Source organism: Amia ocellicauda, chromosome 18, assembly GCF_036373705.1.
Source record: "Amia ocellicauda isolate fAmiCal2 chromosome 18, fAmiCal2.hap1, whole genome shotgun sequence".
NCBI lineage: Eukaryota > Metazoa > Chordata > Actinopteri > Amiiformes > Amiidae > Amia > Amia ocellicauda.
The window spans coordinates 10,240,824-10,265,414 of record NC_089867.1 but is presented as its reverse complement, the minus strand read 5'-3'; the positions used below and the strand labels follow the sequence as shown (position 1 = coordinate 10,265,414).

At 36.0% G+C, this 24,591-nt stretch overlaps 1 protein-coding gene across 3 annotated transcripts in view; it reads right to left on the bottom strand.

The window, feature by feature from the left end:
* Nucleotides 1-24,591, bottom strand: part of ulk4 (unc-51 like kinase 4) — a 123,589-nt gene that overhangs the window by 60,369 nt on the left and 38,629 nt on the right. For all 3 annotated transcript variants that reach the window (XM_066691566.1, XM_066691564.1, XM_066691565.1), the window contains exons 20-30: nucleotides 20,047-20,208; nucleotides 19,316-19,498; nucleotides 16,278-16,405; nucleotides 10,553-10,686; nucleotides 8,652-8,773; nucleotides 5,227-5,283; nucleotides 4,951-5,002; nucleotides 4,761-4,855; nucleotides 2,520-2,571; nucleotides 2,024-2,162; nucleotides 1,610-1,702 (exon numbers count right to left, since the gene is read on the bottom strand). In XM_066691566.1, coding sequence (XP_066547663.1) covers nucleotides 1,610-1,702; nucleotides 2,024-2,162; nucleotides 2,520-2,571; nucleotides 4,761-4,855; nucleotides 4,951-5,002; nucleotides 5,227-5,283; nucleotides 8,652-8,773; nucleotides 10,553-10,686; nucleotides 16,278-16,405; nucleotides 19,316-19,498; nucleotides 20,047-20,208 — 1,217 coding nt within the window. The remainder of the gene's footprint in view (nucleotides 1-1,609; nucleotides 1,703-2,023; nucleotides 2,163-2,519; nucleotides 2,572-4,760; nucleotides 4,856-4,950; nucleotides 5,003-5,226; nucleotides 5,284-8,651; nucleotides 8,774-10,552; nucleotides 10,687-16,277; nucleotides 16,406-19,315; nucleotides 19,499-20,046; nucleotides 20,209-24,591) is intronic.

Here is a 24,591-nt window from a genome sequence, read left to right as displayed (position 1 = left end):
CAAAAACAAAATAATAAACTTCAATACCCAAAATACGCAGAACAGCTCAGATGATTTTTCCATACATCTAAAGACACCTACACACAACACACTATCAGGGCTTGATGTGATATATTAGGAAATACCCTGCAGCCACAAACAAGTAAAAAAAACTAAAAAAGCCAAAGTAAACCAAAGAGCTTTAAGGATATCTTTTTGTTTAGAGTTGCCTTTATTGTTGGGACTCCTCATTTCAGCACCTCCAGCAATATACTATTTGTATAGTCCATTAGCGCCTTAACATTTTGTTTTATCTAACTTCAAACCCTTCAGATGAGGCAATAAAAGTTGGGTGCTCAAATATATTTTGATCAAGTTATTACATGTAAGCCAAGATGAAAGATTTTTAAAAACACCCAGAGGGGCCTTAAAACATCTTTTGCAAACTCTTTCTTCTTCTCCAGCACACAGGTGACATCTCATTCGACAGAGATGCTGTTTGGACATGATCAGGCTACAGAGATCAGTAGCTCTGCATCACAAAGTGCTAATCTGAATGACAACGATCAGTCTCTCCTTTATGTCGGGGGTTTCCCTACGCTCCATTCTTTAGAAAATAAGGGAAACTGTTGATGTGCCTGTGTATAATAGTAGGCCACCTGACTTTATTAGTGCTGTGAAAGGCACAAGGAAGGAGTTATATCTCCGCTGTAACAACATTAGGAGCTACTTTAATAATGAAAAATAAAACAACAGATCCATAGTGCAGGATATCAAGAATTATTATTTCAGAGGACTAGTAGTAACAGAGGACAAAATATATTTTGTGCTCTTAACCTATACTGAGCATAACTAAAAGCCCAAAACACATTAATATAAAACAGCAGCTTCTTTTTAAATAAATTAAAACATGCGTTTAGCTGCAAAATCCTTTCAAGTGGTCAGCGCAGGAAAGGACTCTAAAAAGTTGTTAGCATTTTTTTTCTAGTTTAAGTGTAATTCCTGTACATACACATTCAGTCATTCTAAAAGAGGAAAAAAAACTACTAACAAAGCAAAGCTTGGAAAGAAAAGTTATGCATTATGTCACTTAATTTTTAATAGATGAATGAACTATAAATAAATAAGCTGACAATTTGTAATATTTATAAGTTCTTCTCTTTCTACCTTAGGCCACAACCCACCTGATCTCTCAAGGAGGAAAAAAAATACAACAATCTAAAGATACTGAAGTCCAGCTACAATTTAGTTTATACTTCAGTTATAGTCATGAGTATTATTTGTTTTTACAATCTTATTATTTTAGCTTTCAACATTACTTTAGATTGTTTAGATTGTTTAGAGTGACCCTGAGGGATAACAACTTAAAAACATGAGTATGCTCTTTCCCTTTAAGTCAGAATGGTGGAACTGTAGGTGCTTGAGGTATACAATACAGAGTATAATGTAATAAAAAATTAATGATATGAGCTAAATATAGCAGTAGGATTCCAGTAGAATTGCACCAATATAGGACCATACAACAGTAGATATTAAGAAGTATAGGCATGAAGATGTTTCAGTCGACTTGTCTTCCATGGCTAGAAGGTCATAGCGCTGGTGCACTTTTTGCACAGTTGGGACAGCTTACCTGTTAAAAGCTGGGTTATGTTCAGTTAAAGCTACAAGCAACTTCAGAGTGTATACTGGAATAGGATCTGGTTCCAGAAGGAGTGTCTCAGACCTATGGGAAAAAAAAATATATCTTAACAATTTGAGGTATCCATTCTTAGTAATAATATTTTTCACATCCAAATCTACATGATTGTTAAAAATTTGAAACAAACTCTAAAACAAAACACAAATGTCTGTGATTATCTTTCAACATGAGCCAAGGCCAAACAGGGCAGCAGGCGGGACACTGTACCAAAACAATAATGACTTCTCGTATCTTCTCTGGACTTTTTCAATCCTAAGTTTGCATTAGCCAGAGCTGGCATGCCTCCTGTGCTAGAGGAGGAGAGGGATAGACAAGGTGTGAAGGGAAGGGGAGTGGACAGCTTACTGTGGAAGCAGGGACTCTCTAATGAGAGACAGAAGTTTGTTGTTTGAACCGAGCGTCTTGCCCTTTTCCACGGCCTCGTGGTTCACCAGCAGCAGTGTGATTTCTGACAGCAACCGTAAGCTGAAGACTCGCCATTCGGCTGGAGAAAGAGTGGCAAGGAGTTGTTTTCTCTTGTTATTTACAGAGCTCTGCAAGAGCTGTCAAAAATGGAGTGAAGATTTTGTGGCAAAGGCCCACAAATCACTGGCATTTCAACCTTCCACATGGGACTCTCTCTCACAGGTCACAGGTTAAACACGTTTGAAGTACACATCACAAAACCAATGACATGATTCTGGATATTTTCACTGGGCAGTTTTGGGACTATTGCTTAGATCATGGTTGGGAGCATTCCAACAAAGCTATGAGGGAAAGGATTGACGGCACAGTTTGGACTATTTAATAAAGTGAAATACAGATAATAATAATAAACAACCAGGTGATATTGCATTCCTACCATTTTTACTGCACACAAGGGAAGCCAACGGTGGAAGGATGGAGTCCACAACCTTAAATAAAAAAACACTTTTAAATGTTCTAAGTTTAATCTTAATACTCCTTCATACATTCTATATATAAATAGTCAAAGCTGCTTTGTTTAGAGGGGGAAATGTTGACAAGCAGAGTTATAGATAAAAGTGTAAGGACTCCATTGAATAACTTGTTACATTTAAATTAGTATATTAGTATTAGTATAAACCTCTCCTACTATATAAACTATATTAAAAAATAAATAAAAATGGTGCAATATAACCTATATGTTCTAAACAGTACATTGTTTTGTAAACATTAGTATTTCCAGCAGACAAATACACCACACATTGAAGAGTACAGATTGCATCCTAAACAGGATAATATTAAATCTTTTAGATGGCTAACCCCGATGTTATCAGAATTAGAGATGGACATTATACACACGCACACACACTGTATTTATATTAAAATGAAAGCTAATTTTAAACAAGCAATTTGTAACAGCTGGATGCAAAATGAATAATTATATGAGCTGCTATTTCTATGTTAATATATCTTTGCCACTGCCTTTTGATCATGGAGACAAGCTATTATGATAAAAGTCCTTATGTTGGCGGTTTTCATAATTACAATGATTTTTGTATTATTTCCATAGAAACAATAATAAGTATTCTAATGTGGTGTCTAAATGTGAGTAACCAAGAACCCGTTTCCATTGCAAGACTGCTTTTGAATGTAGAGTTGCATTTGCTACTGAAGAAACACATTTTTTGAAGACTGTAGGTTCTTGTAAACCTGCATGGTCAGAACACTGACACATTGTAGAAAAAATCATGTATTTTTTTATTGCTGTTGAGAGTAGTATTCACATAGAAATTTTATCCTTGATACGTGGATTAATCTGTTTTTATATATATATATATATATAGACAGAATCTGATATTATAAATCATTCTGAAGGTCTGATTTAAAAACTAAACTATCCAAAGCAGTAAGTGCAGGGTTAAATGAAAAACAAATTCAGTACAGTAGATTAATAGACAAGCTTATGGGCTTTCCCCTTTGGCACATTTTAGTTTTTCCTTGTATTCCTTCTGATTTTGAGTGTACATAGCCCATTTATATGGTACATGTACAGACTAGTATTTAAGCATATATAAAAGAGTCATTGAAACTGTGCATCTACAAATACATGCATACTTGGTAACTGGGAAAAAAAAATCTAAAATACATTCAGTCCTTAAATTTGATTTTTTGATTTTTAATTTTCTATTAGTCTAAAATAATCACCACACACAAATTCCACAGTGCTAAATTCTCCATTATATATATATATATATATAAAACATGTTAGATCTCGCATATAAAACAATGCAATAATCATGTTTCACTTGTGACCAATCTCATGATCAGCACACATGAAGTGTAATTATGCAGTTAAAAACACCAGTAAATCTCTTATTTAGCCTTCTGTTATGAAGCAATAATCAGACTTCATGCATTAGACAGAAAATATATAATTCAAACTCATTAAACCCATCTAAATCAATTGCGCATGTTTGTGCGTGACCTTCTTCAGTGTTTCAATCAATAATAATTTCTTTAGTGCTTCAAGGCTCTGCATCTACGTCTAGATTTTGTCTGGTCCTAGATTGTACATCTGGTCATATTCAGCAGACACATTTATGTCAATTTAACTAGCAAACAAATGCACACTGTGAGAGTTTTGAACCCAGGTAACTCTGTGGAGTGAAATTGCTTGCGACACTATTTAATTATTATGACTTTATAAAACACATTCCAACATTTTACTGCTCTGAACTTAAGTGAAATACAAATAACAGTAAAAAAGTAATACTATATTTATTTATTTGTTTGTTTGTTTTTTCCCCATAAGTCACGCAGAACTGACAGCTGGCATTCAATGTCAATATTTACAAGAAGGCCTGTATATTGCATCTCTCAAGGGAGAACCAAATGTTCAGACTATACATTTTCATTACTACACGCTTGCAGACCTCTCTGACAATCTCCAACCCAACCTGTCAGTGCATTCAACAGAGAGACACCAACTGAGGAAGAAAATTGTTAGACACATAGTTACCAACTTCAGGTCTTAGCCTTTGCTCAAACTTTTAGGCAAGCAGCCTACAAGTAGTTAACGGTGCCATTACATGTTTGGGAGAAAAGCCAAATATTGTTTTAATGAACTTGCAGCACTTACAGTCGTATGATAGTGTGTCAGCAAGACAGGATGCTGTGTAACTGCTTCCATTGCTGAGAGTGTGCCCCTAAAAAACTCTTCAGAGGCAGTCTGTCCTGAAAATGAAAGTAACAGGCACGTATGTACTAAACTCATGGTTTAGTACATGTTTACAGACAGAGGTACAGCTAATTAGTAGAAATATACTCACCTACTGCATTCTCCAAACTGGTCACACAAGAATCTACAGATCTGATATGATTCTGAAAGGCACACAGAAGTACTTAAAATGGATCTGAAATACTCATTACTGCATGTGTAAAGCAAACAGATAAGAAATAAATCCAACTAGGCATTTTTAAATATAGTACTGAAAGGTTGATTTTATTTATAGTAAACAAAAAAGTTAAATGTGCACAACAGCTAGAGTAAAATTTTGAAATATAATCCGAGCTGCAAACATTTTTGAATGGGATCACTGACTCACCAATAGCACTCCAAAGTTGAGGAGAAACTCATCTGTCACCACTTGGGGCCTAAATATCTGCAAATACATCAACAATTCTTAAAACAAATGGTTTATAGTTGATTTGATATCCCACTAAATAAAATGTGTAATTATGTATCCATGTTGCTTTGAATTTAGCTTTCTTCATAGCTGGAATTTATTTCCAACTGTGTGTATTTATCCACATACATTACTGTGTGTCCAGATTACTTTCCCCTTTCCTTCACTATGACAACAGCACTTGTCCTTTGCAAACATTAATTTGCCCCCAAATTTCCATTCTAACTTTTCAAACACCCCTACTTTTATGTTATTGGTGGAGCCTTTTTACATTGCTTCTGGCTGTCAAATCAGTGCAATACAAATTTTATTTTTTTAACAATGTCCTGCGGTGAAAATGTATTTTAATTACTGTCTCCTCTTTTTTATGTCAAATATACCCTGACACTAATATACTAAAAACACAATTTTATTTGATATACAAATGTCATATAATGTGACATTATATAGCACCAGTCAGAGAGAGATTAAAAGCACAAACAGAGCTCCTCAAAGCAAACAAGTTCTGTACCATCCACTTCTATTTAAAACATGATCCCAGTATGCAAAACAGCAGGGCTTTCAGGTCTGGCAGAGAACAGACTCAAATGTTCCTATAGACATCCAGCCACATGGGTATCCAGGCAGACACCCAGCTTCTCAATACACTCAGCCAAACATGAAGTGCCCTTGAGGAGCTCCCTGCCACAGCTAACTAGTGGCATAGTCTAAGCAACTGGAAGGCTAGAACTCAAGGCACACTCCCAGCAAAGGCATTTACTGCAAGACCCACCATGGAGGCCCAGTTTTTGAAATATAAATGACTTGCTTCCATCAGCAAATGTTATCTACACTTTTAAAATAAGTTCAGAAAGTAAATTGAATACACGACAGCTCTGGAGTTCATATTTGGAAACTTGTTCCCAGTGAACAGATTTTATGATATTGCCCAGAAATCTAAAATGTGTATATATACGGTAGCCCCTCAAATACATGAAAGTAATAAGTTATAACTTTTAACCCGAGACAGCTCAATTTTCTCTTTTCTTTCTTTTTTTGGCTCCGTTCAGTCTCTCCCAAAAATTGTTATGATCTAAAGCCGCAGGTCAATGCCATCCATTTCTGCATCACAGAGTTTAATGGTAAACATCATACTGGTGCTAGAAATCCTCTTGCAATCATCTCGGGGCAATTGAAACATGCCAGCGGTGAATACAGTCTTATATTACTTTATGTTTTGATCTAAACACAATTTAGAGTACAACATTTGGATTGCAAGTCAATGTAAAAACTTTTTTACATCCTAATATATATATATATATATATATATATATATATATATATATATATATATATATATATATATATATAGATAGACAGAATGATGGGTAGATACTATTGTCATCATCTTCCAGACATATGGGTATATTGTCATCTTTCATCCCCATCTAAAGTATTAAGCCTGTTTTAGCCACTTTACTTGTTACTTTGATTTGTTTTATGCATTGAAAACACAGAATATTCAGCTACCAAATAGAGTGTGTTAATAAAGGTTAACTTGGTATAAAGATTGTAATCGGGAACAGAAAACAGCAAAGGATTTATCTTTGAATCTCATGATGCCTGGAAAAACATATAAACCTGATACACAAGACGAATACATTTAAAAGTATCAAGAACGGATTAGGAATTGCTTGAGTATTATAGGAGAAGATGGTTTGTACAAGAAAAATACCTGCTTCATTAATGAAAGGTGACATCGTTGTTAAAGCAAAAAGTGGTGTTTCAAGAACAAGAAAACTTACTGTCCATGAGCAGGAATTCAGCTGCTTTCTGCAGTGAGGTCTCTCAAGTCTCGTTACTATCCAGAAGAAATACTTGATAGTCTTTTCTTTATTGTTCTGATTTTTATCTGAGAGCATTTACTCAAGATACAGATAATTGTCTTTTTTTTTTTTAACCACTGTTTAGTTCAGAAAATAGATCATTCAAATCTATTCAAAATTTAAAAAGACCATTTATAAAATAAATTAATTGCCTATTTATTTTACTGGTAATGATTTCCAGTCCCGCCGAGAGACACCACACGACATCCATTAGAAAATTATTGCTCCTTTTAAAGGGTTCAGATTCAAGGATCATGTATCATAATAGTAGAATCTGTTCCAAACTGCTTGTATTCACTTTCTTTTCTGCATTATTGGGTTCCAACTGAAGAGTTTATCACATACATTCAGATCCAAATGACACACTTATTGGTCTTGTTAAAGAAATAGATAGCTTAGAGGAGGCATTCAATATTTTATACTACAAGCAATGAAAATGTATTCCTAATTCAGATGGTGAAGGATAAAGTTGTCATAACTACACCAACAACAGCTTCAACTAATAAAGCACTTTATTGCATCAAGACCTTGCACGCTCATTATGACCTGGTTAAACATTAGCCTGTAGAACCTGATCATAAATTCTAGCCTGTGAAAATAAGTCCATGAGGAGGCTCTTGGCAAGAGCTAATGAACAGTAATGAAAGAGGAGCTACTGTATGAAATGTCAAGAACAAAGTTTCTAAATGCATTTGGAAGGAGGACACCTGAGAGATTCTTGGAACACACATTAAACAGTAATTTTTAACTGACCATAAAGGCATACAAAGCACTCATAGACTAGTGGTTCTTAACCCACTGTCTTGTTTGAGTTCCAGCTAAACTCTCAATTACTTAATTGAAGACTCAAGTAATATATTGGAGCATTTTAATTAATTTAAACAGTTGGGGAAATGTAAAATTATAAAAGGCACTTGAATTCTCAAACCTTTTGTAAGTAACTGAGAGCTCAGCTGGAACAAAAACCAATAGGTGAGTTACTATACTGAAGCTATATTAAATGTGAAGCATCAATTTGCTGATTATTTCTTTTAACACCGAGATATCGCTTTCCTAGAATTGGGACAAGTAATCGATTTTATATTTTGTAAATGTATAGATCGCAGAATGCACTATTTATGGAAAACTAATAGATTTTCATATACTAAAAAAACTTTGGGGACTGTTTACTTAGTTTAGGTCCCTATAATTGATAACTGAAAGTTATAGTGTTTAATAAGGTTTAATAATGTTTACTTTCGGTTTGTATTTTACTGCTGTATTTAAGTGGACCACTAAAGGGAATTTGAATTAAAGCTGAACATTGTATTTTACTGTGAAAAAAACTAAGATGAACTACTTGTTATTGGGAGTAGAATGATTTGACAGCACTGACACTAATATACATATTATAGTTCAGTGGAGTCAACTGTGAAAAATGTTGTGTATTAAAAAAAACATTACAGACAAGTACACCCGACCAGGAGTGTAGCATCTTACCTGCGATGTCAGAAGATGAAGCACTACAGCCATCATGGGAAGACTCTGCTTCAGCTGTTTTGCTTGGACTGCTGATGGATGTTTACGGCCTGAAATGTTTGCTAATGCAGTAAGGACGTCACCTGGAAATAAAAGAAGACTTAAAAATGATCTGACACTTATAACAGTATGAATCTCTAAAACATATATATATATATATATATATACACACACACTCACCTAAAGGATTATTAGGAACACCATACTAATACTGTGTTTGACCCCCTTTCGCCTTCAGAACTGCCTTAATTCTACGTGGCATTGATTCAACAAGGTGCTGAAAGCATTCTTTAGAAATGTTGGCCCATATTGATAGGATAGCATCTTGCAGTTGATGGGGATTTGTGGGATGCACATCCAGGGCACGAAGCTCCCGTTCCACCACATCCCAAAGATGCTCTATTGGGTTGAGATCTGGTGACTGTGGGGGCCAGTTTAGTACAGTGAACTCATTGTCATGTTCAAGAAACCAATTTGAAATGATTCGACCGTTGTGACATGGTGCATTATCCTGCTGGAAGTAGCCATCAGAGGATGGGTACATGGTGGTCATAAAGGCATGGACATGGTCAGAAACAATGCTCAGGTAGGCCGTGGCATTTAAACGATGCCCAATTGGCACTAAGGGGCCTAAAGTGTGCCAAGAAAACATCCCCCACACCATTACACCACCACCACCAGCCTGCACAGTGGTAACAAGGCATGATGGATCCATGTTCTCATCCTGTTTACGCCAAATTCTGACTCTACCATCTGAATGTCTCAACAGAAATCGAGACTCATCAGACCAGGCAACATTTTTCCAGTCTTCAACTGTCCAATTTTGGTGAGCTTGTGCAAATTGTAGCCTCTTTTTCCTATTTGTAGTGGAGATGAGTGGTACCCGGTGGGGTCTTCTGCTGTTGTAGCCCATCCGCCTCAAGGTTGTACGTGTTGTGGCTTCACAAATGCTTTGCTGCATACCTCGGTTGTAACGAGTGGTTATTTCAGTCAAAGTTGCTCTTCTATCAGCTTGAATCAGTCGGCCCATTCTCCTCTGACCTCTAGCATCAACAAGGCATTTTCGCCCACAGGACTGCCGCATACTGGATGTTTTTCCCTTTTCACACCATTCTTTGTAAACCCTAGAAATGGTTGTGCGTGAAAATCCCAGTAACTGAACAGATTGTGAAATACTCAAGACCGGCCCGTCTGGCACCAACAACCATGCCACGCTCAAAATTGCTTAAATCACCTTTCTTTCCCATTCAGACATTCAGTTTGGAGTTCAGGAGATTGTCTTGACCAGGACCACACCCCTAAATGCATTGAAGCAACTGCCATGTGATTGGTTGGTTAGATAATTGCATTAATGAGAAATTGAACAGGTGTTCCTAATAATCCTTTAGGTGAGTGTGTATATATATATATATATATATATATCCTCACACAAAAGCATCTTACTAAGTGGCCTGGCAAAGTTTTAAATGAACCCTTAGACATCTTGAAAGATGCAATATTGAGTACAATTCAAATAGCATGCAGTTAAAAAGCTCTTGGTCTAAGGCCTTTTCCACACGAATGCTCACTCAGGAAAGCGAGACAGATCAGATGTCCAAAGGTCATAAAATAAGTTTGTAGTAGTAGAGCCTTACAATTAGAAAACGGTGTTAGACATACAAGTGGAGATGTATTGAACAGTGTAGCTCATTTACAAACGAACAGGCGGAACAGGTCAATATCTGGCCTGGTGCTTTATAATCCAATCAGAAGGATAATTAAAAAGGCGCAAAGAGAAAAAAAATAAGATGTTTAGGCCAGTGATGCCCATTCTCATTCCCCCCCTCTTTTTAAAATCTTTTCATGTTATGTGATTGATTTACCTAGGATTGCTGGCAGCTCCTGCACAATGTGACGGATGAGTAGGTCCAGGCAGTTTGACAGGTATTCATTGCTGCTTTGTTGTTCCTTCTCTGGCGTAGCCTTTCTGCTGTCTCTTTCAATGTACATCACCAGTCTATACAGAGGAGGTGAAACCATTATTATTCATGAAAAGCCTGGTTCCTGTTTGGCACGAATCAAAATACAGAACAAAAAGAGATATTACAAAATAAGAGCAGAAAAATTAAGCGTTCCTTTTGTAACTATTAACAGTAAATAGAAATGCAAGGACTAATGCCAGGAACATTAAGTATATAAATATACCAGTGTATAATTAAATCTTCCTGCTCTTCTTTTACAGGATGTAGATTGAGCACAGCAGTGTGTTTAGGGTTAAACTTATTTGTGGCTCATTTTTTTTTTTATCACCGTATCTCTGATATGTGCACTAACAACAAGTAGTAATTGAACTTTTGAATACTTTAATATGTTCATTGTCAGACCCTTAACTTCCACTGGCAGTCCTCATTTTGGAATGGAAATATAGTGTACAAATTGGAGATTTAGTTAAACAGAAGGGACATTTTTTAGAGGTAAAACTATAAATCATGATAGTCTGAGGTAGATCACAGGGTTTATTTTTCAACACAATAATGACCCTGCCATCTATCAAAACAGTGGAAAGTGTTCCTTCTGGTATTGCAGCAATCGCTAAAGCCAGGACTGGGCCTACAATATATATTAAAGGCATTATTAACTTTTTATGTTTTATATGGTCTCCCTGTACATTTGGAAGAAAGTCCCAGTACATTTCCCCTTTGTATCAATGATAATTTCTTTACAATGCAAATAAATGATTCCCAGAAGATGCTTCAAGGTTAAATGTGAGGAAATAAGGTGGATATGTGCAATGCTTCATACAGCGCTTGAACACGTTAGGTTAATCATGTTCGCACCATTCCAGCATATTCCATTTCCATATGGCATTTAAGAATTCAACATTAGCGTTGAACATTGCCAAGTAAATTACCAAAAACAATCACCCAGAATTCCCTACTAACGTGTGTTTTGCTATCTTACGCCCTCTGATCCTGCTCAACCCACCGACATGCATTCCCCTCATTCTGCCTCTCAAGTGGATTCTTCAGGTTATTTTGCCATTTTCTAATTTGTTTTCTTTAATTCCCTTATTTGTGCAGCAATCCAGTTTGATATCATCTGCTCTTCACATGAGAAATAATAGGGAGCCACTACCTGTGCATTCTAGCATAACTGTCCACAAAATACTACCACTGACAGCTGCTTTATCTCCTGCCTTCCAGATTGGGCTAAACTGTACCTTTTCAGTGTGTACTCGTTACAAATTTCAACAAAGATGACATAACATTTACAGTTAAGTGAGAGAGAGCACAGTGTTTATAGTGTGATAACTGCAACCTTCCTGAATTTCATCACCCACAGATATTGTATTTGTTTGTGTCAGTCCCTACGTTCAGTGCTTTAGGCTTGAAGCAGAATTTCCTTCTCTCCATTATAGAAATCTTCAGTCCTTATTCAAGATAGTAATGTGGTCGCCAGCACTGACAAAGACATATGTTGAGTCACCAGGTTACTGGCAGAGTCTTTATATACATACTCCCAAGATAGCAAGGGCATTTAAAATGTTGGGAAAAGAAGATGCTTTTACTAATCAATGAGGACAGACATAGAAGTGAGAATCTTTTCATTACTTCAAAACAGACAGATGAATTACTAGGAAAAGATTACAGACATCGGGGACAGACGAAATATATATTGTAACTACAGATTGGAGTGCAAGTTGAGTCAATTTAACATTACATGTAGTTTTAAATGCCACTAGAGTTCATAGAATAATGTGCTGTGTTTCTGTGATAGAAAGGGATGTAGTTATTCATGTGCACTACATATTCCAATGAAACAATACATCAAGGCACTCAAACATATTCCTCAGAGTCATTCCACTTCAATAGCAGGGAGCACATAAAAGATCAAAAGTAAAAAATAAAAATCTATTGCTTCAACTATCAAGACCCCATCTCTACAATAATCACAGAACTAAAAGCCTTCTCTCTCTCTCTTTTTTTTTTTTGCCGATCTTCAAACATCAATCCAATCTACCTGAGTCAGGGCAACTGTGTTTTATTGTAATTTTACAAAGAAATTCCCAGCTTCTCTTTCATCTAAAGAACAATCCTAAAAGTGCATGAAGGTGGATGATCCACTAACCTTACCTAAGTGCATGATTATGACAAAACAAAAGGAGAAATAAAAAAAGAAAAAAGAAAACGAAGAAATATAGGGGATTGTGAGTGTGCTCTGCTTTTCAAGGTATTCAAGTCATGACTCCAGAATTCTGTGTAGATCTACCTACATCTCTTTTCAGATACCATTTTCATATTCCTACAGATTTCACCATCCCATTTAAATTGTGTGGCAATCACCTTTCCTAAGTCTGTGAAGCACCTAAGTATGTACATTTTTATTTTTATTTCCTATTTTTCAAATAGGAAAAGTGCTGTGATGATGTATCTTTAGAATACTGTAAAAACTCATTTTAAAAAGCCTGATCTTGCTTACTGAAAAGATTATATAAGTGTCAGCTTATTTTTAACGTTATTCAGTATTCAGTAGAGTATTCTTTCATCCATCCTGAGACTAATCAAGGACAAAACTTTGTTACTAAACATTAAGTTGCAATGTTTGCATGTTTTTTAATTGATAGACAAGCTTTCTGGAGCATTGTTAAGAATACAAATAAACATAATTCTCTTGGCGCCCTTTCGTTTGTATGCTAGGTAACATGATCCCAAATTACCAAGATGCAGACTTTTGAAGATATTGGACTGCAAAAGAGCATCTTTCTATGCACACTCCGGTAGAGCCCTTATTTTTATAATGTATTAGTTTTGATGGGGACAGACATGACTGCTGAGCTTTAATAATGGCGATTTCAGAACACATTTTATAATACAGAAGAAAGGAACTAAAGCCTAAGAACACTGAAATGATTTAACAAACCCGTTCATAATTTCATGCCAAGATCAAGTGCCCTTTTATTAGACCTACATGGTCAGCCAGCAAATATATTACAGGAAAAATAGAGAAAGGAAAAAAAAGTCAGTCACTTTGAGAATAAATTACTCTGGGATATTATGCATAGGCAGCCTACATACATTGCACTATAATTAGAATCCTACAGGAATTTCACCAGTAATAAAATGACAAGGATTGATAGACACAGCCAAGCTGACATTTTAGCTTCCCACAACTATAATGGGAAATTATATAATTTCAAGTGTTCTGCTGATTAGGAAAACTGCCTCCTCAGCTTCACAATGATCCAGAATGTTCTTTTTTTTTTTTTCTGAAAACCAAATCTCAGTAGTTTCTGGGGAATCAGGGAGATTAACTGCAAAAGGGAAAAAAAGGCTATGCAACTCTCTCACTCATTAAAGTAATTAATGTAGATCACTATATCCATCATATTTAATAAAATGTTAATACAAATCATGAAATTACTGACAGGCTTCACCCATAGAGATATAAAGTGTGTGATGTTTGATGTGAAAAACACTTCCTGTGACTCAAAGCAAAGTCATGGATTGCTGCCAGGAGCAGAGACCAATACACCAGGTTTTTAAAGTTTCTTTGAGGAGAGGATTCTTGATCCTTGACTATCTTATTGTCAAATGCCTTGTGATTTCTGATTCCACAAGTGAAAAGTGCAACAAGGATAAATGTCTATAGCACTCATGAGCTGGACTAAGAATTGATCATACACTTCAATAACTAGCTCTTAAAGAATTGTACTGTTTGGCCTAATCAAAATACACCACATCTCCTCTGCTTGTTTGTCTACCTTGCTGCTCTCCGAATTAGATGACAGAGTTTACTGCTTTCCTCCCTCCATTCAGATATATACAGACAGATACTTTGGGGGGCTGCAGCAGAAGTGTTTTTTTTATTGTGCGGTTGGTTGAGTAAATGTTAAGCGTCATTAACTTGGAGGTGGTGATCAGTGCTGTGCAAATGGTTCCAGGCACATTTACAAACAACCTCAATTGCGTAACACTATGACAAGTAGAACGAGGAATGAGTGGGCATAGCGCGTGAACAGTTCTCTCGTCCTCAGTGGATGGTACCTTCAGCTCGGGCTTCAGGCTTGTGCGCAGGGCATTGTGGGCAAGGCCACACTACCACTGCTTCTGCAGAATGTGCGGAGTTAAAAATGTCTTGCCAGAGATCCTACCCACACAGCTGGTGACCTATTTAAATAATTAGTTCGTTTATGACACTCATTTGAATTGCCTCAGCCAAACCCCAGAGAGAAACCGTGATCCGAAGGAATGAAGGCAGAATGAAAACAAATGTCAAAAGAAACACCTTTACTGCAGGGAAAGCAAATATGAGAAGAACTTGTAACTGTCTCAGCTGAAAAGCATCTATGACATACATGTGAACTGAAGTCATGCGAGCTGTCCGAGACTGCGAACACTTGATAGCCTCTGAAAAATAACATAAAATACTGCTTTACTTAAATACCTTCTGCAAAATGTGGTGTGATGTAATGTTTATATTATATAGGGGGGGGACAATAACTTCTTACAGTTAAATGATGGTAAAATGTCTGCCTTGCTGAGAAAAACAAAGCAAAACAAAAAGTGGCAATTCATATTATTCATCTTAAAAAATAACTTGGGCATGAGTTTGAGCATTCCTTTATTAGTCAGAAAAAATTACATTTATTTGTTGTGGGGCGACAACAAGACATTTTAATGGAATATGATGAACTAGACCAACCATCTTAATGTTTACAGTAAAATCCTTTAAGATTCACATGGCTACCTGCCCAGTATGGGAGAGTCAGAGAAGTGGGGTAGTTATTCTGTTTCCATTAAGGAATCCATTTGATATACATATTTATTTATTCTTTAAAATGTGCTAAAGGATTCAATACTTTCTAAGTTCAAAAGTACCTTTACCTCTTATGATCTGTTAAAAAAGGTGCCATCCAAAATTAAATTGGATTAAATGTATCTTTCTTGCTGGAGCGATCTATACACTATATTACTTGAATGAAATCCATTACTCTAACTGCCGAGTCATTTGACAAAACTAATTTTACTGTTGCAATACTTTTACAGAACAGTGCACGTTGATATTCCTAGCCAGAGCTGGACTTTCAGACCTTGCTTGTATGGTAGGTGGTTATGTCAATATAAACATCTGAAATATAGTTTATTTTTAAGGCTTTTGCCATCCATACACAAGTAACATTTTGTCTGTGCTTGTAAAATATATAGGAGAACCCTCTAATTAATTGTAAAACGTTATGTAAAACTAATGACTGGCCTTTCCAATGAACAAACCCACCACTGGCCTTGTGTTGAACCTGCCTCGCTGTGCCCGTGCCTCTCCTTCAATCACTTTTTGGCTGGCTACCTATCGGAGCAACCATCCAAATCTAATTTCTTGCCCTTACCTTCCACTCTCTCCATCTCTTTGCCTCTCCGGTGTCCGATCCTTTATCAATGATCTGCTGCTCGAGTTTTAACAATGTGACATTTTCCAAGATTGTTTTTGTTAATCGCAGATAAGTCTAGACTAAATAAGCCTGAGATAAGATGTGTATCATGAAAATGAAATCGCAAAGATCGGTTTCCACAGCCGCTGGTGCTCAAGGTGTGAGCGCAGTATGTACTGTACCTGGAATTACAGCACAAGAGGAGCATCTCCCTGCTGTTCATTATGACCTGTAGCAGCACCAGGAAGGCCTTTGCCCGGATAGCTGGCGAGGGGCTCTCTAACAGACGGACGATTTTTGTAACAAAGTCCTGAAAGGCAAAGATCACGAGGAATCAATGCCAAACACACAAACAAAATAATACATATGACCAAACATGGCATCGGATAGTCAATGTCATAAAATGAGGAAGATTCATACTTTAGATTTTCCAATATCTTTGATCTCCATTATACATTTGTTTTCCATTTTAAGTAATGTATAGGTGTTATTAACTAATTCTGCATATGAAAGAAAGTCAGACTCAGGATGCCACAAGAGACAGACTTTGAAATATGGAAGGGAACATTTTCTTATGTGCACAGGTACATAATTACCTTAATCTCAATCACAGGATACAGCTTGAGTAAAGTAATGGCATTCACTTTTAATTAAGAAAGCCTTTACATGCTAATTGAAAAGCTATACAGTAGCTATGCAACCTGTCTTTATACCAGAATACTAGTTTATAAATAGAAGATAGTCACTCTGAAACAAGTGAATCTACTCAGGGTTAAACTACAGTAAAGAGGAAACCTGCAAAGAATGAAGGTGGGAAATATTATTCTAATTACAGAGAATGATTAATTTTCACTTTCAGCAATATGGCAAGGAACAGCAAAAGAAGAACAATCCTGTAGACTGTAATTGGTTGCCCTGCTTTGTGTGAGTTAATTACTTTCAAAAGCATCCACTTCTTGCATAAATTGTAATTACATCAACAGTGTTGTGAGCTATGCTCCCAAGTTCACTGTAGTTCCTTACCCAATTAGTTTAGTTACTTACAGATTCATTTAAATTATTATAATTTTATGCAAGACAATGCATGAATAAACACATAGTTTATAAGACTTCTATTTAGCAAGGCACAGATAAACAACAATGTCAAACATGTTAGTTCTCAAGCACAGTGCACTTTGACATTTGAAGATTGTGTTTCTATCAGAACAATACAAACGGACAATATGCACTCAGTGGTGCTCAGGTACTCTTATCCTACGCATTCATATGCAATTAATTTAGTAGATTTTCTATTTTATTTCTGCTCCAGTGGAATCGCATAAAGATTAACATGAGACAAATCTCAATTACTTCTCCCCCACACTTTCTATGCAAGAAGATGTGTGAAGTGCTTAATTTGCTACAATATATTAAATTAACTGGATTCCATACTTTTACAAACCATGACTGACATCTTAAGTGGATAAAACTTAACTGAACTAAGAGCAATTACAATACCTTAAAAAACTGAAAGACGTGACTTCTTACTTACAATTAATGCATTATTTAAATATAATAAAATAATTTTGTTGAAATTTTTGTATACAATATATTTGGTATATTCTGCATCTAAAACAATAACCTAAACTTTCCCAGGTGGCAGTACTGGTATTATGCTCTAGACTAGAGCAAGGCACTTAAAGTATAATATTATGTGCAAAAGTCTAAAACCTATTTATTGCATTGTTTCCTATAGACTGACTTCAAAATGCCTTGCCCCCAATGGCATCACCTAAACTTTATTTTTTTAGGTGGTTGCACTGTGTGCAATGCATTGTGAAGGCAGGCCCTGAAACACAAGCTGGTCATAAATGCTGCATTAAATTAAATGTTTACAAAAAATATGGACCTTTTGTTTTATGACAATAATTGGGGCGGGACGTGCTGGGAAGGCATCAAAAATACATCAGAGTTTGTACATTAAAAGACTACACTAATTACAGTCATCCCCAACTTACATCATCTAGTCTTACATCTGAAACATTGCACTGCACTGGCACAAGGGAGGGGGGACCATAGCTTCATTCTGCAATCAGCGCTGTATCAAAATCATATCTCTGCTCCCTAATACCTGTTTTGTATTGTTAATTTAACTGTTTACTGTTTACTCTTGAATATTCATGATGGTTTAGAATAAGGACGCTTCCTCTTGAACGTCTGTCTCGCCTTGCGTCTCCAGTCTCAGAAACAATTACGCAGACATTTCGGGGGATGACTGTATATGTTCCATGGGGACGCATGAAGTGTGCAAATTTTGTTTTTGATTAATATAGGGGGCGGGACAATAGCAAAGCATCATGGTCAATTGAGTAGCGTTATGGCAGTGCATCCATTGACGGAACAGAGTTTAATAATTATGGTTCTGATTGAGCAGTCCATTAAAAACACGCACCAACCAGCACATCTCTATTATCCAATTTAAAGGCATTTAAGTCTTGACATATTTTAGTCGTCTTATTTTACTTAATGAATTAGTCATTGTTAATGTTCATATACTGCAATTTCGTCATTTTATCGTCTTCATCATCAACAAACAAGTCGTCAACTAATATTTTCGTCATAATTTTAGCTGACAAAAACAACACTGATACAAAGTTAGGCCTTATTCCATACAGAGTGAGGGAAAGAAAGAGAAACGCAGACAGAGAAATAGCAATTGAAAGGAATTAAGAATTTCTTTCTTGATGCATCTTTCTTGATACAGATTAATCGCAAGTGTTACAACGGCTGTTAAAAAAACAAATTCAAGGGAAAATAACGACTGTAGGAGACAACAGATTACAAAGGGACAGATTTAAGAGCCACACAGAAAGCAAAAAATAAACCCTTAAGCCCCGCCCACATCATTTTTTTTTATAGCTTTTCAGAATCCTTACACTGGCATGCTTTCCCCACTGTCTGCGAAGAAAAGATATATAATCCAACACTGCTCGTCACTTAAGAAGGATCTTGAAACGCCAGGATAAGTATTTAACTGCAGCTGGGGGAGAAAATCCTGCATCATAGTTAATGGCCAATTAGCTGTCACAAAATGTTATACTGTGCAAGCTGGCGACAGGACTGATGGGAATTTACTGTTGAAGTTAGGTGGGGGAAGAATCCATTTTCCTTTCATTAATGCGAAATCCATATCATTCAACAAATACTGACAAGTCAATTTATGGCTTCATTTGGTCCATACCTTCTCCTGAACCAGTTTCTGCAAGTGGACCCCAGACGCCAGCACTGCGGAGAACATGGTGAGCATGTGCTGCTGAACGCGGCTTATTCCGCACACCAGGCTGTTGAGGATGGCGGGCAAGCCCACCTGGTCAATCACGTTGTGGAAGGCGCTGGCGTAGTGCCGTGTGATTCTGCAGAGCGCCTGGGGAAACATACAGCAGATCAGACAGTTTCAGTGCGATTACAAAATATTAAGAAACAAGAGATTTATACAATCCTTGTACAATGCCTTATACAAATGTTGCTCAGATATTCAAGAGAATCAATGAGGCTCACTGAATTATATATACATAAAAATGCTCAAAACAAATAGGCTACAAATAAATTTCTTAAATACCAAGAAAGAATCAACAAAAAAACAAAACAAACCAACATTTAGCAAGTATTGCAAATGAAAAAGCATAGTGCATTTTTGTCAGTTCTGCCTCACCCACATCATGTTCATACAAATATATAAATCAGGCTGTATCCTCATTTCTGTGGGCCAGTGCATGTGTCTGTATATACATCTCTCAAGATTATATTATTTCAGTATTATTCTGCTGTGCTATATTTAGCTTGATTTTTTTTATTTCCTCAGCAGTGATGTTGATTGTATCATGTGAGCTCATCCCATATGCGTTTGCCTGCTCAAGTGTAGGGTTGAGACGTTGTTGCCATAGGCTGTAATTATATTTAAAAATCTCTCACCGATATGGCAGTGACCCTCAAGGAATCCACAGTGGAGTGAGTGAACAGATACCAGAGCATGGGCCCAATCTCTGCAGTGAGGAAGCCCTGCGAGTGATAGGAGACCGTGGTGCAGACGTTCTCCACAATCTTTGCTGCCATGTGATTGACAGTGGGCTCTTCCTGCAACAGAAGCCAATGCATACAGAAACTGTAGACAGTGTACCGGATTCAATGTAGGATTTTGCAAAGATATGGAGCTTTCTATTTTTTAACATTTTTAAAGGGTTAAGAACACTTCAAATAATCTTTTTTGTGTAAAAAATTAAATACGCAAATGGAAACCACACATAGAGTTTGGCAATTATAATCTTAGGGAAATCAAAGTTATATAAAGGAATGTGCATTTGTTTTTGAGTACAAATATGTATAGATACAAATTAACACTATTGTTTAAGTATGAATTGTGTAGCTACAATTTATTTCCATTAAACAAAAAAAAACAAAGAATGACACCAAATTATATATTAGTGATGTGTACAACTTCAATAAAATGCACACAGCACACAATGTTTACACAATATCCATGCTTTTTCTGTGGTATTTTGGTCTGCTGACATCATCAACTACTGTGCAAAAACCACTACTCAACTAATACTCTGTGCTATTTCAACCATGGGCATCAAGCCAAGAGGGAGACACATGGGAATCTTACAAATGCAGTAGGCCTATACAAAACAGGAAACAAGTCTTTATTTATCTGCGCAAAATGTGTTTATCCACTTACAAGAATGACACTTTACTGTACATATATTATTTTGTAAAATGCTTCAGCTGAATTGTTGTTCTTACATCAAACAATTTATAAAGCAAATAACACCGACAGATGACTACCGACCCTTGCAGAAACAAAATATATTATAAATGTGTTATTTTTAACACACACACACACAAAATCAGTGCTTTTAAACTATTCACTACTCTAACTCCCTACAGCCAAGACAAGCAACCGTTCCCTCCTGAACAGCTCAGACAGTCACCTCTTTTGGTAACAGACGTTAATAAGATGGGCCATGGCTGGTGGAGAAATTCTCTAGCCTGGGTTTAGGACATAATATGATTGTCAGTGTGTTTGTGGGTGGTTGAGGATGAGTGAATGTTTAAAAATGAGTCCCAAGAGAAAAGCAATGCCTGCCAGAACTCAAGATTCAAACACCTAAGTGTGCTAGGAGTCTGTGACCCAATGCGATGTTCCAAGATTTTTTCTTCTACACAGGATGTGCAAAATACATAACAAAACATGTTTTAATAATAATCCTTTCCTTCTGTACCAATTGGTATATGTTTACATAGAAATTGTTCGTAGGTGTATTTAAAACATGCATATGTTGTTATTTTTCTTGTAATTCATATGACTTAAAAAAACTATAACTTCACAAACAAAATATGTAGGCAGTTATTCAGGCAACAAGGCCATCGTAAGAGAGTTCTGGCATCTCCTTATTAAGAAATCAAATGTTAGGGTCCATATTAAAATTCATCTCCACACTTCAGTCCAGAACTATCGATAATCTACCATTGCAATGTGCTCTTCTCAAGGCTGAGTATCTATCTGTGCACTAGGCTGCCTTCATGTGTGAGTGCTGCATTAAAATGCGAGGCAGAGCAGTATGAGGCCGAGGCAGGTGCTGCTGGTCAGATAGGGTCAGTGTACACTGTAGTGAGGGGGCAGGAGCTCGAGCTAGTCTCCCCGTCATTGGGAGGACAGGGCAGACTAGGGTTTGGGATCAGATTACTCACCCAGACTAGCTGCTTTACCTCTGTCTTGTATGATTCAACACTCACGCCAACAAATGTGCCACTTCAGCCACTGCCGTATTTGACATAACAGCTTTGTTTGTCACATTGCATATTTATCGAAGAGACCTTCTAGTTGCATTAGCCTTTCTGACTCAATTTACATGATATTTATAACTTTGGATGCCTGCATTGAGGATGGTTTCACTCTCGAAGACATGTGTGTAATAATAATAATAATAAGAAAAATATAATTGCTTATGTAATATGTAGCTGGAAATACAGTAGATTTGAACAAAAAACGAAAAAAAAAACTAAATTAACAAGCAAGGAAAGAAATATAATTGATTCTGCAAAGACACAGTACCCTTTGCACCACTTAATAGAAACCAGCAGGACCTCTCCTTGTGACACCTCACTGTGTATTCAATAGGACAAAACTAATTAGCACACAAGGGACTGTTGTCTTTTCATTATACAGGAAACATTGCCCATTAGCACTAACAACTTAGTTCCGTTTTATTTTTTATATAGAAATCCCATTAATTTAACATTCAAATACCCTTGTGATTTGCATGAAATTACATTAATTTTAAAGAAGAGGATCATATTTTATTTAATTATTAAACCAGTTACTTTCAATTGCTAATACAGCTTATGGTTTAAGACCTTTTCACAGTCAATAACATTTGCTCTTAACCTTAAAAAAAAAATCTGTATAAATGTAAGTAGCCTATAGGAGATTTCAATTATGCTTTTTGCTTATTGATAACAACAGAATGGATACTTGAAAATGTACTGCAATGGCTAGTATCCCAGCATGCTTTATGACGTATGCTTGAACAATAAGCAAGACAGAAATTAAATTATATATATATATATATATATATATATATACATATATATACATATATATATATATATACATATATATATATATATATATATATATATATATATATATATACATATACATATACATACATATATATATATATATATATATATATATACATATATATATATATATATATATATACACATATATATATATACACACACACACACACACACACCTTTGTGTTGGGGTAACAAACGCCTTTGAAATCACATTTCCACATCACGTTGAAAATGATTTTTAGAATCTTAAAAAAAAAATGTAATATATTTTCAGATCTGCACACAGCTGCTGAAAGGAAATAACACTGACTATTTTTAGAATAGCACAAGGAGTAAGTGTTGATTAATAATGTTTATATAATTTTGTCTCTACTTCTTTTTGAGCAGTTTAAAAGAAAGAGGGGCCCGCAGGCTTCATCTTGTAGTTTCAACACTAGCAATAAGTGAGCGGGTGTAATTATTTTCTTTTGAAGCCTTTCAACACCTGGACAAGAAGAAAGCACTATGTAAATTGTCACTGCAAGCAAACCCTTTCATTAGCACCTTTTTTGATCCCATATAAAACAAAATCAATCAAATTTGCAAACTGTGTTCAAGGCCTTATGGTCACCTATAAACAAATGGGTCTGTACTTTAAATGCTCCTAGTTATGCATTGTCATTATACACACACACATATACACACACACACACACACACACAGAGTAAAGTTTAATTAAGCCAATTAATCACAGCATATTTGGTTGCTTCTGGACTTTGATATAATCTGTAATAACTGGGATGTAGTGAAATGATTATACTAAAATCTATCTGATATTTAAAGGGGTGCCAAGCCCCTTTCAGTAAGCACAGGGTTTGTCAGATTATAAAGTGGATCAATTCATTCTAATAAAGAAACTGAAGCTAAAATTACTGCTCGAATATAATGTTCTCAAAACTCTAGCAGAGGTGCTACGGTCTCACTTGTTAAGCAAATGTGATAAGACATAAATCACAAGTTGGAATACGTAATGCAAGTTTAATAATACGTGGAAGTAAAACCATAAGGAATTTAATATATCAATACATATCACAAAATACTTCATTAAATTTCATAAGCATGTCACATAATATCCTTAATACACAAGAGAATAAGAATCATGAATATTAAAAAATCCTATAAAAAGTCCACAAACCATCGTGCCTAGCATTTATGCCCATGCTGTTTATTTTATTAGGGAACAATGTGATGAATCACAGCCATTCCTGATAGCAAGTTCAGCGAGTGTCTCGGCCGAGGCAGGGTCACGTTTTGTTGCAGTGTCTCCATGAACTCATTGAGACTAATTCAATTTGTTGCCACCTGAGAGTGCATATTGTTCCCCCTGTGGGATCCATTCACTCTCATTGCGCAGGCACTGACTTCTATCATTTTCTGCCTAATTAACTCTCTAGGAATGAAGCCTACACAGAACAAATATTTTCCTGAGCATTTTACATGGTGTTAACCCCGCTCAGAGCTGAGATCACTTACACCATGACTGTATATCGTAAACAGTTGCAGTTTTCTGTACATTAGATGTATTTGGTGCAATTTCTGAAAAGCAAGAGGAGGAATCAACACACACACACACACATATATATATAGATATATACATACACACACACACATAAATAGAAGATATTTTTGAGTAAGACATTCACAATTAACAGGTAATTTCAGAGATAACTGACACTGATTGTTTCATATACTATTTAGACTAACATTGATTCACTAGTCAGTGTTAGTTTTTAGGATTCCCCCATGTTCACGTAATTCGTTACGTGAAATAAAATGTAATTTATTTAAAAAAAATTAAATGACAAATCTTTTAGAGATACCACATCCCTC